Source organism: Pelophylax lessonae (genome assembly GCF_965119305.1).
Source record: "Pelophylax lessonae genome assembly, chromosome: 4".
In the NCBI taxonomy this organism is placed as follows: Eukaryota; Metazoa; Chordata; class Amphibia; order Anura; family Ranidae; genus Pelophylax; species Pelophylax lessonae.
This window is the reverse complement of record NC_138771.1, coordinates 583,781,156-583,797,489: the sequence shown is the minus strand read 5'-3', so window position 1 is coordinate 583,797,489 and position 16,334 is coordinate 583,781,156. Positions and strand designations below refer to the sequence as shown.

Sequence of the window (16,334 nt, the reverse complement as noted above, 5' to 3'; positions counted from 1 at the left end):
GATTCCGATTTGGGGGGACAGGTATTGTGACCAGGTAAAACCATTCCCACGTTGTCAGCCCAAATGTGGGTAGCTTCTAGCAGTGTTCTCCCCTTGCGGATGCACGCGCTTCTGTCTGTCATATATAGCCGTCAGCCAGTGTGCTCCCTCCTATAAACTGGAATAGTGTCAGGAAGAGTCAACTGATGTCCAAATAACCTTTAGGGCATTTTACATTCAAATATCTACTGAAAGAGGCAAACAATGTACTCTCCATGCAAAAACAATTAGGTGGGCGAACACTTCACCTCATACAGATGTAAAAGTCACTTTATTGGCATAAAACCTCATCTAACCACCAATCAGAAACAGCACAAAAGTACTATTTCCCAGGTATTCATATGCACTGTTCATCCTGCATAACGCCTGCTTTCATTGCTAGGGGATAACTAGTGTATACATTAATTATTAACACTTTATGGTATTAAAAAAACTACAAAAACAGACCAGTGTGGTTAATTAAAATGTCAAGTTTTACTTTTATCTCCTGCTTATTAGTACCAAAATGTGTTCACAAGTTCAACTAATAAATCTCATCCCGCCAATTCAGGACAGGATGAATTATTCCAGGGAAGGCCCATAATGAGACAGACCTAGCGGGCTCAGTGTTCAGTGCAGGGGCTCTCAGTTCAGTGCAGTGAGGTTAAGAGTTCCGGGACAGGGGCATGAGACCACAAAAAAAGACTAAAACAAGGGGGTCACAGGATGAAGGGGACTATGGGTGACCGGAGAGGTGGGTAGTCTTTGAACTCCTTCAGATAGCTGCGGTGCTTTCCTTTGGCCCAAATTGTCATCTGGATGAATCCAACCAAGCTGAAGAGCGCCACTAGGAAAGAAGGAAATCATATATTATATACAAGTGTTCTGAAGAAGCCATCAGATGCACAGAATCACTGAGCATGGCTTTCATGGTTTTATACACAGGAGTAGTAGTCCAAGAAGACTGCCTCAGTGGGCAAAAGGAGGACACTCATTGGACAGACAGATGACAACAGGTTATTAGCAATAAAGTCATGGAAAGTCAACAAAGTGAAGCTAAAATTAGAGGGGGACACAGCTTTTTTTCTAGTTAATAGTCAAATCATGTGTCTGGTCTTCGGCTGGCCATACATGTTCAATTTTCTTGTACAATTTTATTTTAGAGTTACCTTAAACTGTGTAGTGCAAGGGTCTGCCTAATTAGATACAATTTAATTTGCTTAGTTTTGTCCTCATATTATATGGTTTTTGGTAAATCTAAAGGAAAATTGTACAAGGGTATTGAACATGTATGGCCAGCCTAAGTCAGGTCTTTTCTACAAGTTTAAATGTAGTAAATGTTTGCATTAAGTCTGCCCTCGTAAGAAGGGTACCCTTTGAAGGAGAAATGATCCAAAGAGAAAAAACTGCCAAGTAAAAATCTGGGGAAGAAAAGTAGTCTCCATCGAGGTTTGCTATACTTACCAGGTAGACACTGAGTCATTATGGCAAATCCAATCCAGGAGCCCACCTGAGATACAAAGATGACAAAATAATTATGAGTAGATGGCTCCAGATAAAAAAAATGCCTCAACTGGTATGCTCTTATTTAAATTAACCCTTCACCCTTGTCCCTTACCTCATACGTGTAATTGGGGCAAGACACCAGCAGGAAGAGCCATGTGAAGGGGTTACGTGTTGGAAAGGGGATTTTCCGCGTCTTTGAGCCTTGAAAGAAAACGAACATGATTGCAGGTCATAGAAATATAGAACTACAGTCATAATTTTATGCGTGGGTCAATGCACACTGAGTTATTAACTTTTAGCGGAAAGAGGTTTTATTTATTTTTTTTGTGACTCCATCAGGTTTGTCTGTATCCCTGATTTTAGATATGGCATCACACACCTGCAATTAGAGTATTCCACTACCATCTACAGGTTTTTATGGCTAATCTCCAGGCATGGAAAAAAAAAAAACAAACACTCTAAGACGTTCACTTACTTACCTAAAGTTCACGTTCACAGCACCTCTTCTGGTAATAGAGAGAGAAAGGGCAGTGTCCACATGACCATTACACAACATGGGCATGAAATACCCTCCGACACTACACTCCAAAAGAGAGAAGAGCACTTCCTCCTAGCAGCACTGGAGCCATCAGTTCAAATCCCAACCACGGCACTACCTGCATGGAGTTTGCGTGTTCTCCCTGTGCCTGCGTGGGTTTCCTCCCACACTCCAAAAACACGGTGATAGGCCAATTGGCTCCTGTCTAAATCAGCCCTAGTATGCGTATGTATGAATATGAGTTAGGGACCTTAGATTTTAAGCTCCTTGAGGGCCAGGATTGATGTGAATGTACAATATAGATGAAAAGCACTGCAAAAATGTATAGCGCTATATACAGTATCTCACAAAAGTAAGTACATCTCTCACATTTTTGTAAATATTTTATTGCATCTTTTCATGTGACAACACTGAAGAAATGACATTAGCCATTTCCGCTCCCCGGTGTCATGTGACTTGTTAGGGTTAAAAGGTCTCAGGTGTGAATGGGGAGCAGAGGTGTTCAATTTGGTGTTATCGCTCTCACTCTCTCATACTGGTCACTGGAAGTTCAACATGGCACCTCATGGCAAAGATCTCTCTGAGGATCTGAAAAAAGAATTGTTGCTCTACATAAAGATGGCCTAGGCTATAATAAGATTGCCAAGACCCTGAAACTGAGCTGCAGCACGGTGGCCAAGACCATACAGCGGTTTAACATGACAGGTTCCACTCAGAATAGGCCTCGCCATGATCAACCAAAGAAGTTGAGTGCACATGCTCAAGGTCATATCCAGAGGTTGCCTTTGAGAAATAGGCGTATGAGTGCTGCCAGCATTGCTGCAGAGGTTGAAGGGGTGGAGGGGTCAGTCTGTCAGTGCTCAGACCATACGCCGCACACTGCATCAAATTGGTCTGTATGGCTGTCCCAGAAGGAAGCCTCTTCAAAAGGTAATGAACAAGAAAACCCTGCAAACAGTTAAGGCAGTGCTGGAAAATAATGGTGGCCACATAAAATATTGACACATTGACATTTTCAGCCAGGGGTGTACTTAATTTTGCTGCCAGTTGTTTAGACATTAATGGCTGTGTGTTGAGTTATTTTGAGGGGACAGCAAATGTACACTGCTGTACACTCACTACTTTACATTGTAGCAAAGTGTCATTTCTTCAGAGTTGTCACATGAAAAGATGTAATAAAATATCTTTATAATGCAATGTATATACCTGTAATAAAATAATAAATAATTAGTACTTGGCCTGTCACATCACCGTTTCTCCAATAAATTGGGCTTAAGTAACACTTTTGAGTAAAAACTCTAGGTTTCCTAGCGACGTGTGGAATGAAAAGGGAAAAGCTTTTTTTTCCTGGAGTGTTAATGTAATTACCTTTTGTTTTGTTAGAAATAAGATAATAGATATGCAGCTATTATTGCATCCACTGTACTAGCATCTCAAATAAAACTATGAAAGCTTATATAGAAATGGAAGGGGCCTTTCACAACCAGCCTGTCAGATTTTTCATGTGATTATTAAACAATAATTACTGTGTGTTCTTCCGGCAGGGATGGCTCCCCCCGCTGGGAGAAAACAATGGCTTCGCAGGAGGGATTCCGCCAGCAACACTGACTAGGTTGATGGGGGAATCAAGCAATTTTTTGCAGGAAAGAAAGTGGCTCCATCTATGGCCCACTTAAGAAGAGTTACAAACTGTCGGTTTTTAATGGCATGATCACACTAGGAAGAGTTATCTTCACTTTTCCTGGGTAACACCTTTCACTGGATCAATAAGTGAGGGAAAATGCCCTCCCCCCCCTTTAAATAGGCTTTAAAGGGTAACTACATTTTTGTGGAAAAAATACAGCAAATAAAAACTAACATAGCATTTACAGATGGCGTACAGAACACCTCCAGAAATGCTGTTCTGTACGCCAGCTGTATATGTTAATTTGAAATTTTTAGGAATCCTCTGCAACAGAAATTTAATTTTGGTAAGATCCTCTCTAAAGGTTAATTACTTCTAAATGGATGCAGGCACTGCAGCTTTTCGCACAAAAAGTGCTCTAGCTAATTATAATTAGTTACTTCCATTCATAATCAGTATCCAAAGACACAAAGTGAAACAAACAGATTTCTTTAGAGCAGCAACTGGTAGGAATCTGTAACAGTTTGTTGAAATCTGTGCAATGTACATCGATCATCCAGGGGACTGTTTTTTCCCCAACAAAAATGGAGTTACTCCTTATGCCTTCCCTATTCAAATGTTAAAAAAAAAAAAAAAGTGTCTGGTGCCAAAAAACATTGCAGGAGGACTATTCGGAAAATGACATGACATGTGGAGTGGTTGCTATTGTGAAAAACTCTATATATATCGCTGTCTATTTTTCCGGCATGACTAAGACTATGTTATTCCACAATATCTTGTCATCTCCAAGCATTTTTAGGTTCCATTATTACTGGGCTGGGTAATAATGCCCAACTTGATTAATTTCAGTTATGCTGTCCTTTTGAAAATACTCCGCTAGGTCTACAAATGTTCTTTGCCAATAAGGTACCCCAAGAGCTGTTAGTTTTAACCATATCTATACTGGGTTAGGCAAATATCTGCTGACCAACTGTTGCTGGGAACACACGAACGCCCTATGACGCCTTTGGCTAAAGTAAATGGCATATTTAGATAACCCTAAATAATTTATCTTGCACTAAGAACCTATCCAAGGTGTAGCAGACATTGCAATCTAGGCCCTCTGCTGCAAACATAGTTCTTACAGATATTCATCTATTCAGTGAGGGTGGCAACAAGAAAGTAACCTGTAACAAAGTAGAAGGGAGTCAATGTTTTCATCGCTTAATAAGAAGACAGCATGTCACCTATAAACTCACCAGCTGGCCTTAAGTTCCTCAGAGCGATGTGTATGGAGAAGTTACCCAACTGACAAAACTGGGAGAGAAAAAATTATAAAATGCAAGTTACCTCTTCCAACATTACACAAAATAAACAACAGACCTTAAATATGGAAAAGCCAGATCCACGTGCTTAATATAAAAAAAATGGCTGTGAAAATATAATCTCCCCCCCCCCCCCTACATTTTGCCCTCGGTCACTTCTGATTTCTCTGAAGACTGATACCAACAAAAGTAAGTGACTCATGCATGTACAGTAGAGGACAAATTGTAAGGTGCCCCCAGACTAATGAAGCAATGCATGCATTTAAAGACCAGGGTGTCAAGACTAAGGAAGCCTCTGCGTTACAGAGGAAAAGTCCGGTGCGGAGACTAATGAGGTTGTGCATGCGCAGCAAGGGAAAAGTATGAGGTGCCCAGAAGTGGTGCAGCTTCAGGTTGCTGAAAATGCAAACAGAAGGAGCAGTGCTACTACCCATACAGTTCACCAATAAACGAGCTCTCAGGTGCCCGATCCACAGCCATTTAACTGAGTACATATGTAGAAAGATGATCCGCACACCGGTAGTTGCTCTTAAAAAATCTTCATCTTCATGAGGCCTTAGTCATAACTGTTCTGACTAAGGCCTTATAGGCTGAAAAGTGTCAAATGATCTTATCAGCAGTTGTGTACTGTGGTTCCTGAACAAAGACGAAGATTTTTTAAGAGCAACTACCGGTGTGTGGATCATCTTTCTACAGGTTGCTGAAAATGCCTAGAGAATTATTCAGTTACATAGAGGCTGAGTAGCATTGCTGGCCCAGCAATGGACACAAGCTTATATTCCGGGAACAGGCAGCATGTCAAGTCAGTTCCCTTGCAATAACTGAAGGTTATAAACTATTAAGACAGTTAGTACATTATGGAAACCTTGCAATAGATTTTTTAAAACGTTTGCCTGTGCGACTTTAAATGCACAAAATACCTTATGGGAAGATTTATGTTGAAATGAATGGTCCAATGAGAAGGTCACTAGTGCAGTAATCAAACAGAATTCACACTGAGCTTAGACCAGTGGAAGATCGATTCGGATTGTGCTCACACCTTAGCAAAGGAACAGGCTAAAATACAGCTCTGCCAGAAGTAAAATACTACTTCTTACTGCCAGTAAATGCTTTCTGCCTTCCCATTCTGCCCTCAAGATCCTATATTGCCCCCCCGCCCCTGCTGCCCAGCTTCCTAAAGTGTGTAAGTAAAGCAGGGGCAGCAGGAGGTGGATGGAAGCCAGGCGGAAAGACTCAGCTCTGGTTGCCCTTTCAGCATGCCGCTTTAGAGAATATTCTCTCCAACTTAACTTTTCCTGACATCCATGTGTGTGATAACCCCAACTTAAAGAGAAATGCAACCATAAATACTCACTAGAAATATGATGACAGCAATTTTCACCTGTTCATCTCCATATACTGTAACATAAAAAAAAAACAGGATCATGTCATATTATGGACATACTGCTTACTTCTTCAAATTTACAGATAAACTGAAACCAAAATACTGACAACCTGCAATAATAGAAGGGGGATGGGGTCTCCTTTCCAGAGCTTCTTGGACAAAGATGCAGTTACAGATGTTGCCTATGGCACCACCTATTAAAATAATCTATTACTGCATCAAATATGAAATGTAGATCTGCCATGTTTAGTCCACCAAGCAGCTAAATGGCTGTGGAAGCTCAAAATTTTGATTAGGTCTAAACTGAATGATGGAACCTCACTATTTTGTTTTTACCTTTGGTTAAAGTTAGGCAAGGGCAGTGTGTCCACCCCACTAGGCATTTACAGCTGTCTCTAGAACTGACAAAGAGCTCGCCTAAGGCTGGGTTCAAACTGATACAGTGTGGATTTCCGCATCACGTAAGAATCGCAGGCACTTCACAATGCGCTTTGTGAACCACTGTGGGTGACAATTTAAAGTTAATAACACCCATGCGATCTGATTCCAGTGCGGAATAAAAAAAAATGAAAAAAAAAAAATGGTACTGCACCTTTTTGGTATGGATCCAGTGCGAATTGAGCCATACATATTGCATGACTCGATTCGCACCGCACTGAAGTCGAATGTCTTTTGTACAGGAATACTGTGCCATTCCTGTGCAAAATTACATGCGATGCGGTACACCGCATCAGTGTGAACCCAGCCTAACACTCCCAGTCGTATGGTGGAGATATGTGCATATCCAGAGAGAGGAACCAGGAAGTTTAGCTTACAGAACACACAGCTATCACATAGTACAGTGATAGACAGAAGAGAAAAAAGGTGTCCTGACTTGAATTCAGTAAAGAACTGAAAACTACATTTGAAAAATCTTACTTAAAAATTAGGTGGACTTCCATTTAAAGAAAATACGGTAAGGCACTTGCTGTAAACCACCATTTTAAATTACACTACTATACCCAGCATCTTGCTCAATTGGGATTCAGTTGGTATAAAGACAAACTTTCACTCCCATCAATATCTTACAGACATGTTAATGTAGACCGTTTAAAGCAGGGGTGGGGAACCTGCGGCCCGCACGATCCTTCTGTCCGGCCCGCCATCCGTGCCGCTGTGTCAGAAGGAGCCGATGGCTGTGAATCTCCGAAAAGGCTGGACCCGAGGCGCAGAGCAGTGCGCTTCGAGCCCGCCCATTTGTGTGACAATAGCGAATAAAAATTCGCTACTGTCTCACGGATCCGCCTCCTCCTCGGCCAATGTCATTGGCCGAGGAGGAGGCGGGACGCGGGAGGACTCGAAGAGACGCGGGGACTGAAGAGAGGAAGCCGGCCGCCGCTACAACAGGTAAGTGCCCTGGGGCTTGGCACGCTATTCACTCTGCATTGTGGCCAATCACTCCACATTAAAAAGGGGGCACGCTCTGAGCACTGCGCATTAAAAGGGGGCACGCTCTGGGCACTGCGCATTAAAAGGGGGCACGCTCTGGGCACTGCGCATTAAAAGGGGGCACGCTCTGGGCACTGCGCATTAAAAGGGGGCACGCTCTGGGCACTGCGCATTAAAAGGGGGCACGCTCTGGGCACTGCGCATTAAAAGGGGGCACGCTCTGGGCACTGCGCATTAAAAGGGGGCACGCTCTGGGCACTGCGCATTAAAAGGGGGCACGCTCTGGGCACTGCGCATTGAAAGGGGGCACGCTCTGGGCACTGCGCATTGAAAGGAGGCACGCTCTGGTCAATCACTCCGCATTGAAAGGGGGCACGCTCTGGTCAATCACTCCGCACTGAAAGGGGGCACGCTCTGGGCACTCCGCACTGAAAGGGGGCACGCTCTGGGCACTCCGCACTGAAAGGGGGCACGCTCTGGGCACTCCGCACTGAAAGGGGGCACGCTCTGGGCACTCCGCACTGAAAGGGGGCACGCTCTGGGCACTCCGCACTGAAAGGGGGCACGCTCTGGGCACTCCGCACTGAAAGGGGGCACGCTCTGGGCACTCCGCACTGAAAGGGGGCACGCTCTGGGCACTCCGCACTGAAAGGGGGCACGCTCTGGGCACTCCGCACTGAAAGGGGGCACGCTCTGGGCACTCCGCACTGAAAGGGGGCACGCTCTGGGCACTCCGCACTGAAAGGGGGCACGCTCTGGGCACTCCGCACTGAAAGGGGGCACGCTCTGGGCACTCCGCACTGAAAGGGGGCACGCTCTGGGCACTCCGCACTGAAAGGGGGCACGCTCTGGGCACTCCGCACTGAAAGGGGGCACGCTCTGGGCACTCCGCACTGAAAGGGGGCACGCTCTGGGCACTCCGCACTGAAAGGGGGCACGCTCTGGGCACTCCGCACTGAAAGGGGGCACGCTCTGGGCACTCCGCACTGAAAGGGGGCACGCTCTGGGCACTCCGCACTGAAAGGGGGCACGCTCTGGGCACTCCGCACTGAAAGGGGGCACGCTCTGGGCACTCCGCACTGAAAGGGGGCACGCTCTGGGCACTCCGCACTGAAAGGGGGCACGCTCTGGGCACTCCGCACTGAAAGGGGGCACGCTCTGGGCACTCCGCATTGAAAGGGGGCACGCTCTGGGCACTCCGCATTGAAAGGGGGCACGCTCTGGGCACTCCGCATTGAAAGGGGGCACGCTCTGGGCACTCCGCATTGAAAGGGGGCACGCTCTGGGCACTCCGCATTGAAAGGGGGCACGCTCTGGGCACTCCGCATTGAAAGGGGGCACGCTGTGGTCACTCTGCATTGAAAGGGGGGCACGTTGTTGTCAGCCTGCATTGAAAGGGGGCACGCTGTGGTCACTCTGCATTGAAAGGGGGGCACGCTGTTGTCAGTCTGCATTGAAAGGGGGGCACGCTGTGGTCAGTCTGCATTGAAAGGGGGGCACGCTGTGGTCAGTCTGCATTGAAAGGGGGGCACGCTGTGGTCAGTCTGCATTGAAAGGGGGCACGCTATACCTTGATTACTGAAGGCCCCTTTCACACTTTTGTCACCTCAAAGTCACGCAATTTTTTACAGTGTTTTTTGCCGCAAATCAATGCCTATTACATTTATGCATACATTTTGTACGGCCCCCGAATGATGTTACAAAAATCCAAATGGCCCTTGGTAGAAAAAAGGTTGCCCACCCCTGGTTTAAAGAATACCTGACATTTCTCTGAATGTGTTCAAGTGTTAGGCTCCGTTCACATGTAGGCGTTTTGGGGGCATTTTTCTGCTCTAGGATCAGCTCTCAAAACGCCCAACAAGACCAATCCTATTCATTTCAATGTCCCCTGTTCACATCTGAGCGTTTTGACGCCGTGAGCAAAACGCCCAACGCTCAAAAAAGTACATGAGCTTCTTTTTGGGCAGATTACAGGTGGTTTCCATTGGTCTCAATTCAATCTAAAAACGCCTGCACAAAAAATGCCTGTAAAAACGCCTGTAAAACGCCTGCAAAAACACCCATAAAAACGCCTGTAATAGCAACGCCAAGATGTGAACGTAGCCTTAAGGTAAATAAAATGTGCAAGAATACTGAATTGTCTGCACAGACCTTCAAAATATTCAGGGGCACCTCAGGTTCTCCAAAACCCAAGCATGCTAATTCCAACCTTTCCCAATATCCCCTTTTCACATGTTCCTTTTGGCCAATAATGTATTTATTACAGTAATGGATTAATAGGAAGGTACAGTAGGTGGGGGGGGGGGGGCAGGTAATTGACAGATTTACTTAGAACCGATCCTTATGGTTTGATAAAAGTGATTAAACATACATTGTTAAAGATGAACTTCAGGATTAAGACAAAATACCTTTGCAGTGCCCTACCCCTTTTCCCGCAAATGTGAAATGCTCATTAAGTCTAGAGCAGTGGTGTCCAACCTTGGGCCCAGGAGCCCGATGCAGCCCAATGCTTGCTTTTATCCAGCCCTTGGGACACTATCTCATCCACTGCCTCAACTATGGGGCATAATCCTCTCTCACTGGCACCAGTTAAGGGGCACAAGTCCTTCCAATGACACCAAAGAGGCAATGTTTTTTTCCCACTGACGTGGGGACCTTTTCTACTCCCAATAGCCACAGTTTGGCCCCCTAAAGACTGAAGGACAGTAAACTGGCCTTTAGAAAGTTTGGAGACCCCTGGTCTAGAGGAAAAGGCTGTAATCCTTTCCATAGTCTTTCCCTGGTCACTGGCATTCTTCTCTACTCTGGATTGAAGGCAGGCCCTTTCTGTGCTTGAATACAATGCAGAACTATTGGAGTGCAACTGCTGGTCAGAGCATCTAGGAGAATAGGACGATGATTTGTTATCGTTACTAAACGTATAAAATCACAGAGTGGTAATATATAAACACTCACTTGGAGGTGTATACAGTGGATGATTGATGTAGTACGCCATCCAAGCAGCAAAGCCCCAGTAATACATACAGTTCTGCAACACAAAATAGAATTAGGCAACATCTTCCAGCAAATAATAAAGCTAAAACATTTTAGAATTTTGGCAGCTAGAGTTAGAACGTTTTTTAGCCATTCAAGTCTCAAATCCTTAAGCTGTAACACATTATTATGCATCGATTACCTGAGTGCCTGTCATGCAAAGTTTCTTCTGATTGGCCGAGGTGGAAATCATGACATCATCTGCCTGCCTCTCCAAATTAAGCCAATCAGAGGAAGCTTTGTATTCATTGACTAAAATAAATGTGTTAGGGGGGATGGGTGCGCTGATAGTGTGTTGAAGCTGCTCCCGGTATTCAGTGCTTGGTGAATATGTGAAGTAAATGAAAAAGTATGGGGTGCGCTAAACAACAATAAGATCCAAACAGTTGGAATAATTAAAAATTATAAACATGTAGGATGAATAAACATATATAAATTATGGTGACACAATGATAATCCGTGAATATCAACTGGTGCATAAACATAAAAGTCCATAAGTGTCCATAAATAAAGTGATGATATTGCATAGAAAATGAAAAAAGATGAACTTGATTCCACATCCAAAATAAATCCACCACCAAGTGAAATTTCTCCTTACCGAACGGAAAAAGGTAAGGTGCCACTAATGAACAAATGTGCTGAACAAAAAAAACAATCCCCGTAGTGATCCAGCAACCACCTCGTGAAAAACACCTGGGTTAGCCTCTTACCAGATGGCAATCAATACAAAAGGAACACTATCTTCCCCTTCTCCTAGGATCCACATGAGTCTTTCACAAAAGCCACGCTGACGATCCAGCTCCACCATATGACAAAGGAACAGAAGCAGACTTTTAGGCGGCGGTGGTCAGTCGGTTGCAGACAAGTCCGTCCTCTACACCGTCTCAACACTGTCAGTGTTCATTAGTGGCACCTTATCTTTTTCCGTTCGGTAAGGAGAAATTTCACTTGGTGGTGGATTTATTTTGGATGTGGAATCAAGTTCATCTTTTTTCATTTTCTATGCAATATCATCACCCTATTTATGGACACTTATGAACTTTTATGTTTATGCACCAGTTGATATTCACGGATTATCATTGTGTCACCATAATTTATATATGTTTATTCATCCTACATGTTTATAATTTTTCATTATTCCAACTGTTTGGATCTTATTGTTGTTTAGCGCACCCCATACTTTTTCATTTTTCATTGAATAAAATAAATGTCAACAACAAAAATTTACCAGACTCATTGATACCTACTTGCAGGCAACAAGTTTGGTTTATTATTTTTGCTCTTTATACTGTTGGAGGTTTTTACACTCTCAGCAGCTACATTCCAGCAGTCGAATATCCTTCAGACAATTACAAAATGTTCTTTTCCGCCATGTTTTGTACTTTCCAATATGTCAATAAAAATCTATTAAAAGTGAAAATAAAATGGCGGCGAAACATTTAAAACTACTCTACCTTATTCTGGCAGTAGGCGGGAAGTTGCCCGTACTGCTGCCAGAACACAAGGCAGCTTATTGTATGTAGCCAATGCTTCTATACTGCATCACAGCACAAACAATGACTGTTGTTTAGCTTGACCCAAACAAACTTTTTAAAGTGTATTGAAACCTGGAATTTGACTTTATTGCATACCCACAGTGTCTTTTATAAGAATGGACAGTTCAGTTACATGCCAGCTTCAATTACAATTTATCAGCTAAGCAAATGATCAACAAAGTAAACACCATTGCTTGTAGGGTCAAAAACCATTACAAATTAACTAGGAAAAAAAAATAGGAAAGTTTGTTTTGCTTTTTTCTAATTCAACAGCACCTAATTCAAATTCAAACACCTAAGAATATGTTTCATTTGTGTCTTTTAATGGTCCCCAGGAACATGATTTTATTGCGATTACAAATATTCTACTTTCTTTCCCACCCATTGACACAGGAATTTTGATAATGATATAATTCACATCACAGCATACATTTGCAACGTTTCAGGGCCACGTAAGACCCTCCTATTATCAAGTAATTTCCAGAAACATGTGCAATAGGAATATTTTATTGGAAAACGAAGGGGAGGACGCACAGCACAAAATATAGGCTTTAAGCGGTAATAGACCCAAAAACAAATAAATATGTAATATATTGCAGCTGACCAATCCTTTGATGTGGTGGCTACATTCGTTTTTATTTTTTTAGGCTTTTTTCCCCCTTTTTCCACCCGGAGATTCAGCCACTAACAATTCCTATCTTTGGGTTTCTGCATTCTGGATGATCCAGTAACACAGACACCTCTGAAAAAGCAGCATTTTCAGTCTGGGGGATGGGGAGTGTTAGACAAGCGGATTTAGAAGGACTTGACTAACAAATTGAAGCTGAACTCCAGCGAACACTTTATAAGCAGTTACAGCAACAATTTTTTCTTCCTTTGAGATAAAGGGTTTACATAAACTAATAAAAGCTGAGCATTGTAAGCATCCGTCAGTGTTAAATGGTTTGTCTCAATCCTTTAACTGCCACTTTCGCTGGACAGGTTGGTCTGTTAAAGGAAGTTAAAAAATAACAGACTTATTGGTTAGATCACCATGTGAGAATGGTAAAAAGCCTAAAAAAAATAAAAAAAACAAATGCAGCCACTACATCTAAGAATTGGTAAGCTGCAATGTAACCTCTTCCCTGCACGCTACCAGCGCAGCTGCCGGTGGGGATTAGAAAGCTCCTGATGCATACTTGCAATTAGGATCTTTCCCATCATGTGACCGCTGTGACAGCCAATCACTGCGGTCACATGACCTGAATACCCGGCTCCCGGAATCTATAAGCTCTTAAAGGGATAGGAGGTGGCGGCAGGAAGGGGTTATTACATTTTTTTTTTGGGATAAATACCACTTGAAGACCGGAAAAGAAGGGTCACCGTCAGAGGAGGATAACTCCATACGGGAGAAGCCTCACAAGCCTGAATCAAGCAAAAAGCTGATCACCCAGAACCCACCAAAACAGGTGGAACAATAGATTCCCCTGAAGGAAGAAAGGAACCACAGCCTGATGTGGTCAACAGAGAATGGGTTCAACCAGCAGAAAGAACATTTCACTGAGGAACCTAACCAAAAAGCAAATCCTGGATCAGTCCTGAAACTGAAGCATGCTTGAAGTAGGGGAGGTTATCCAGGGCTTGCCCACAATTATTTTTGTTTGCCAGTGTCCAATTCTCCTGTAGGCAGTAGTATAATCTGACATTAGAATTCCTGTGTCCCTCAATAGACAAGAAAGAAGTAGGCAGTTACATGTGCAGTTTGGAAGAAATACGTTGCAAAGTCAGATGTCTGTCTGAAAAGTGTAATCAGCAATTTACAGACTATTTATTTGCATGTGTTGTCTCTAATCCACAAACATTAACATAAGTCCCGGTTCACACTACCGCGACTTGTCAGGCGACTGGTCAGCCTGACAAGTCGCGGTCCATTCTGTGCTATGGGAACCGTTCTAATAGGAGCGACTCAAGTCGCTCCGACTTAGAAAATAGTTCCTGTACTACTACGGGGCGACATCGGAACGACTTGCATTGACTTCCATTATGTGAAGTCCGTGCAAGTTGCGACGAAGTCGCGGTGCACACGACTTCACAGGTCGCCCCCAAAGTCGGATCGCCATAGTTTGAACCGACACTAAAGAAAGTATTTACCTTAAAGATGTTCCGCAGCGGCATTGTACCATGAGAAAACCGATGTACAAACAGAGTTTCCAGCAGACGTTTAATGTAATGAAATGAATGGCAGATACAGGCTAGGCTGGAAAAGATAAAATATGAGTCAAACACATGAAAGATAACATTTCAAAAATGTTCTCTATCTAATATGTCCACACAAAACCTCACAATTTGGATCTTCTATGTACTCTCTTTTCCTAGAATAACTATATTCTCTACACAGAATAAATGTGAGCACTGCAGTGTCCCATGTACTATGAGAGTTTGCACCACTGGTGGTCAGCATCACACTATGGGATACACAGATATAAAGTATACAGGATAAACCAAAAGAAAGAGGATTTTATTTCTGATAACTTCAACCACTGGAGACTCCAGGAGAGCGGGTGACTTTTACATGGGCTTGCTTTTTTTAACTGGACCTTACACTAAGACATGAAGTCTACTTATGTGGCTGCCCCCCCCAATCCCCAATTATAGAATGCTGGAGGAGGACTGTAAAAAAAATTACTTCTGCCTCTTGTCACTGGGGATCACAGAGATCCTGTGATAGTTCAGCGTCGCAAATATTGAAAGAAGGCAATGTGTAGCACAATCACAAGGTTTGGGATCCTCAGATTTTCTATGATTCTGCAAGAAGACCCAACAGTGTCACCCTCTCCTAGGTGAGCCCACCGGAAGCTAGAGGAATAATGTAAAATGTTTTACTTTCGCTTTTTTTTTTTTTTTTTTTACTATTCTCTTCTAAATAGGGGGGATGCTACATAAGTTAATCTTGTGTTTATAGGACTCTAAATGTTCTTTTTTTTTTTTAAATAACTAATATGTTATACTTACCTGCTCTGTGCAACGGTTTTGCACAGAGCTGCCCCGATCTTAACTCTTCTTCTCGGGTTCCCCGACAGCGCTTCTTGTTCCTCCCTCTTGCCCAGTGCCCACCATAGCAAACAGCTTGCTATGGGAGCACTTATGTGTGCTCGCTCCTGAGTCGCCTCTGTGTGTCCATAAGATAAGAGGAGGTCATTGACTGTGACTGACAGCAGCAGGAGCCTTTGGCTGCTGTCTCAATGCCAATGAGAAGTGAGAGAGCCTCGACTCTTGTGCTCATCCCTGGATCGGGATCAGGTGAGTATTCATATACACTGGCAGCTCCTAAACTTGAGTTAAGGAGCTTTTGATGTTTTTTGCCAAAGCTTCTAGACTCAACTGCATAAAAGCCTATGTATCAATGTAGCAGAGGTTAGGAGCTGCTGTGGTTGGGTGAGTTTTACCCTCCCTCTTTTGACTGCCGGCCACGGGGAAACGCGAAAAAACCTTCTGCCTTTACAACCAATTTAATGCAAGGTAAAATTTAACATATACACAACAATCACTTTTTATAAGACTGGAAAGCTCAGTTAAAGGTTGCTGTAATTACAATTCATTTGTTTGTTAAGAAAACTTGCTAAATACATACCCATGGCAGTTGTATGGCTATGGTCTTTATTAAGTACATACCCATGGCAGTTGTATGGCTATGCTATCAGGAGACAGTCACTCTGTGTAGAATAGAAAAAATGAATGGGCCGTACAGGGACACCATTACTTACATAAAACCAGTTTTATTGCAACAAATAGAGGTTTCACAAAGCATAGGCTCACCTGTCTACCTCCTGCTTCACCATGTTTCATCCCCATAGTTAAGAATTCTGTAGGGTGAAGCATGTTGGAGCAGGAGGTGGACAGATGAGGCTATGCATTGTGAATCCTCCATTTGTTGCATCAAAGCTGGTTTTACATTGGTGATGGTGTCAGTGTGCAGCCCTTTCAT

The 16,334-nt window shown here is 43.5% G+C and overlaps 1 protein-coding gene across 2 annotated transcripts in view; it reads right to left on the bottom strand.

Moving 5' to 3' along the window:
* Positions 1-494: 494 nt before the first annotated feature.
* The window catches only part of TECR (trans-2,3-enoyl-CoA reductase), a 92,942-nt gene continuing 77,102 nt past the window's right edge, over positions 495-16,334 (bottom strand). For both annotated transcript variants that reach the window (XM_082255793.1, XM_082255792.1), the window contains 7 exons: positions 14,501-14,606; positions 10,758-10,830; positions 6,345-6,388; positions 4,925-4,982; positions 1,637-1,725; positions 1,483-1,528; positions 495-865 (listed from right to left, as the gene is read on the bottom strand). In XM_082255793.1, the coding sequence (XP_082111919.1) occupies positions 738-865; positions 1,483-1,528; positions 1,637-1,725; positions 4,925-4,982; positions 6,345-6,388; positions 10,758-10,830; positions 14,501-14,606 (544 nt within the window). In that variant the 3' untranslated portion in view covers positions 495-737. The remainder of the gene's footprint in view (positions 866-1,482; positions 1,529-1,636; positions 1,726-4,924; positions 4,983-6,344; positions 6,389-10,757; positions 10,831-14,500; positions 14,607-16,334) is intronic.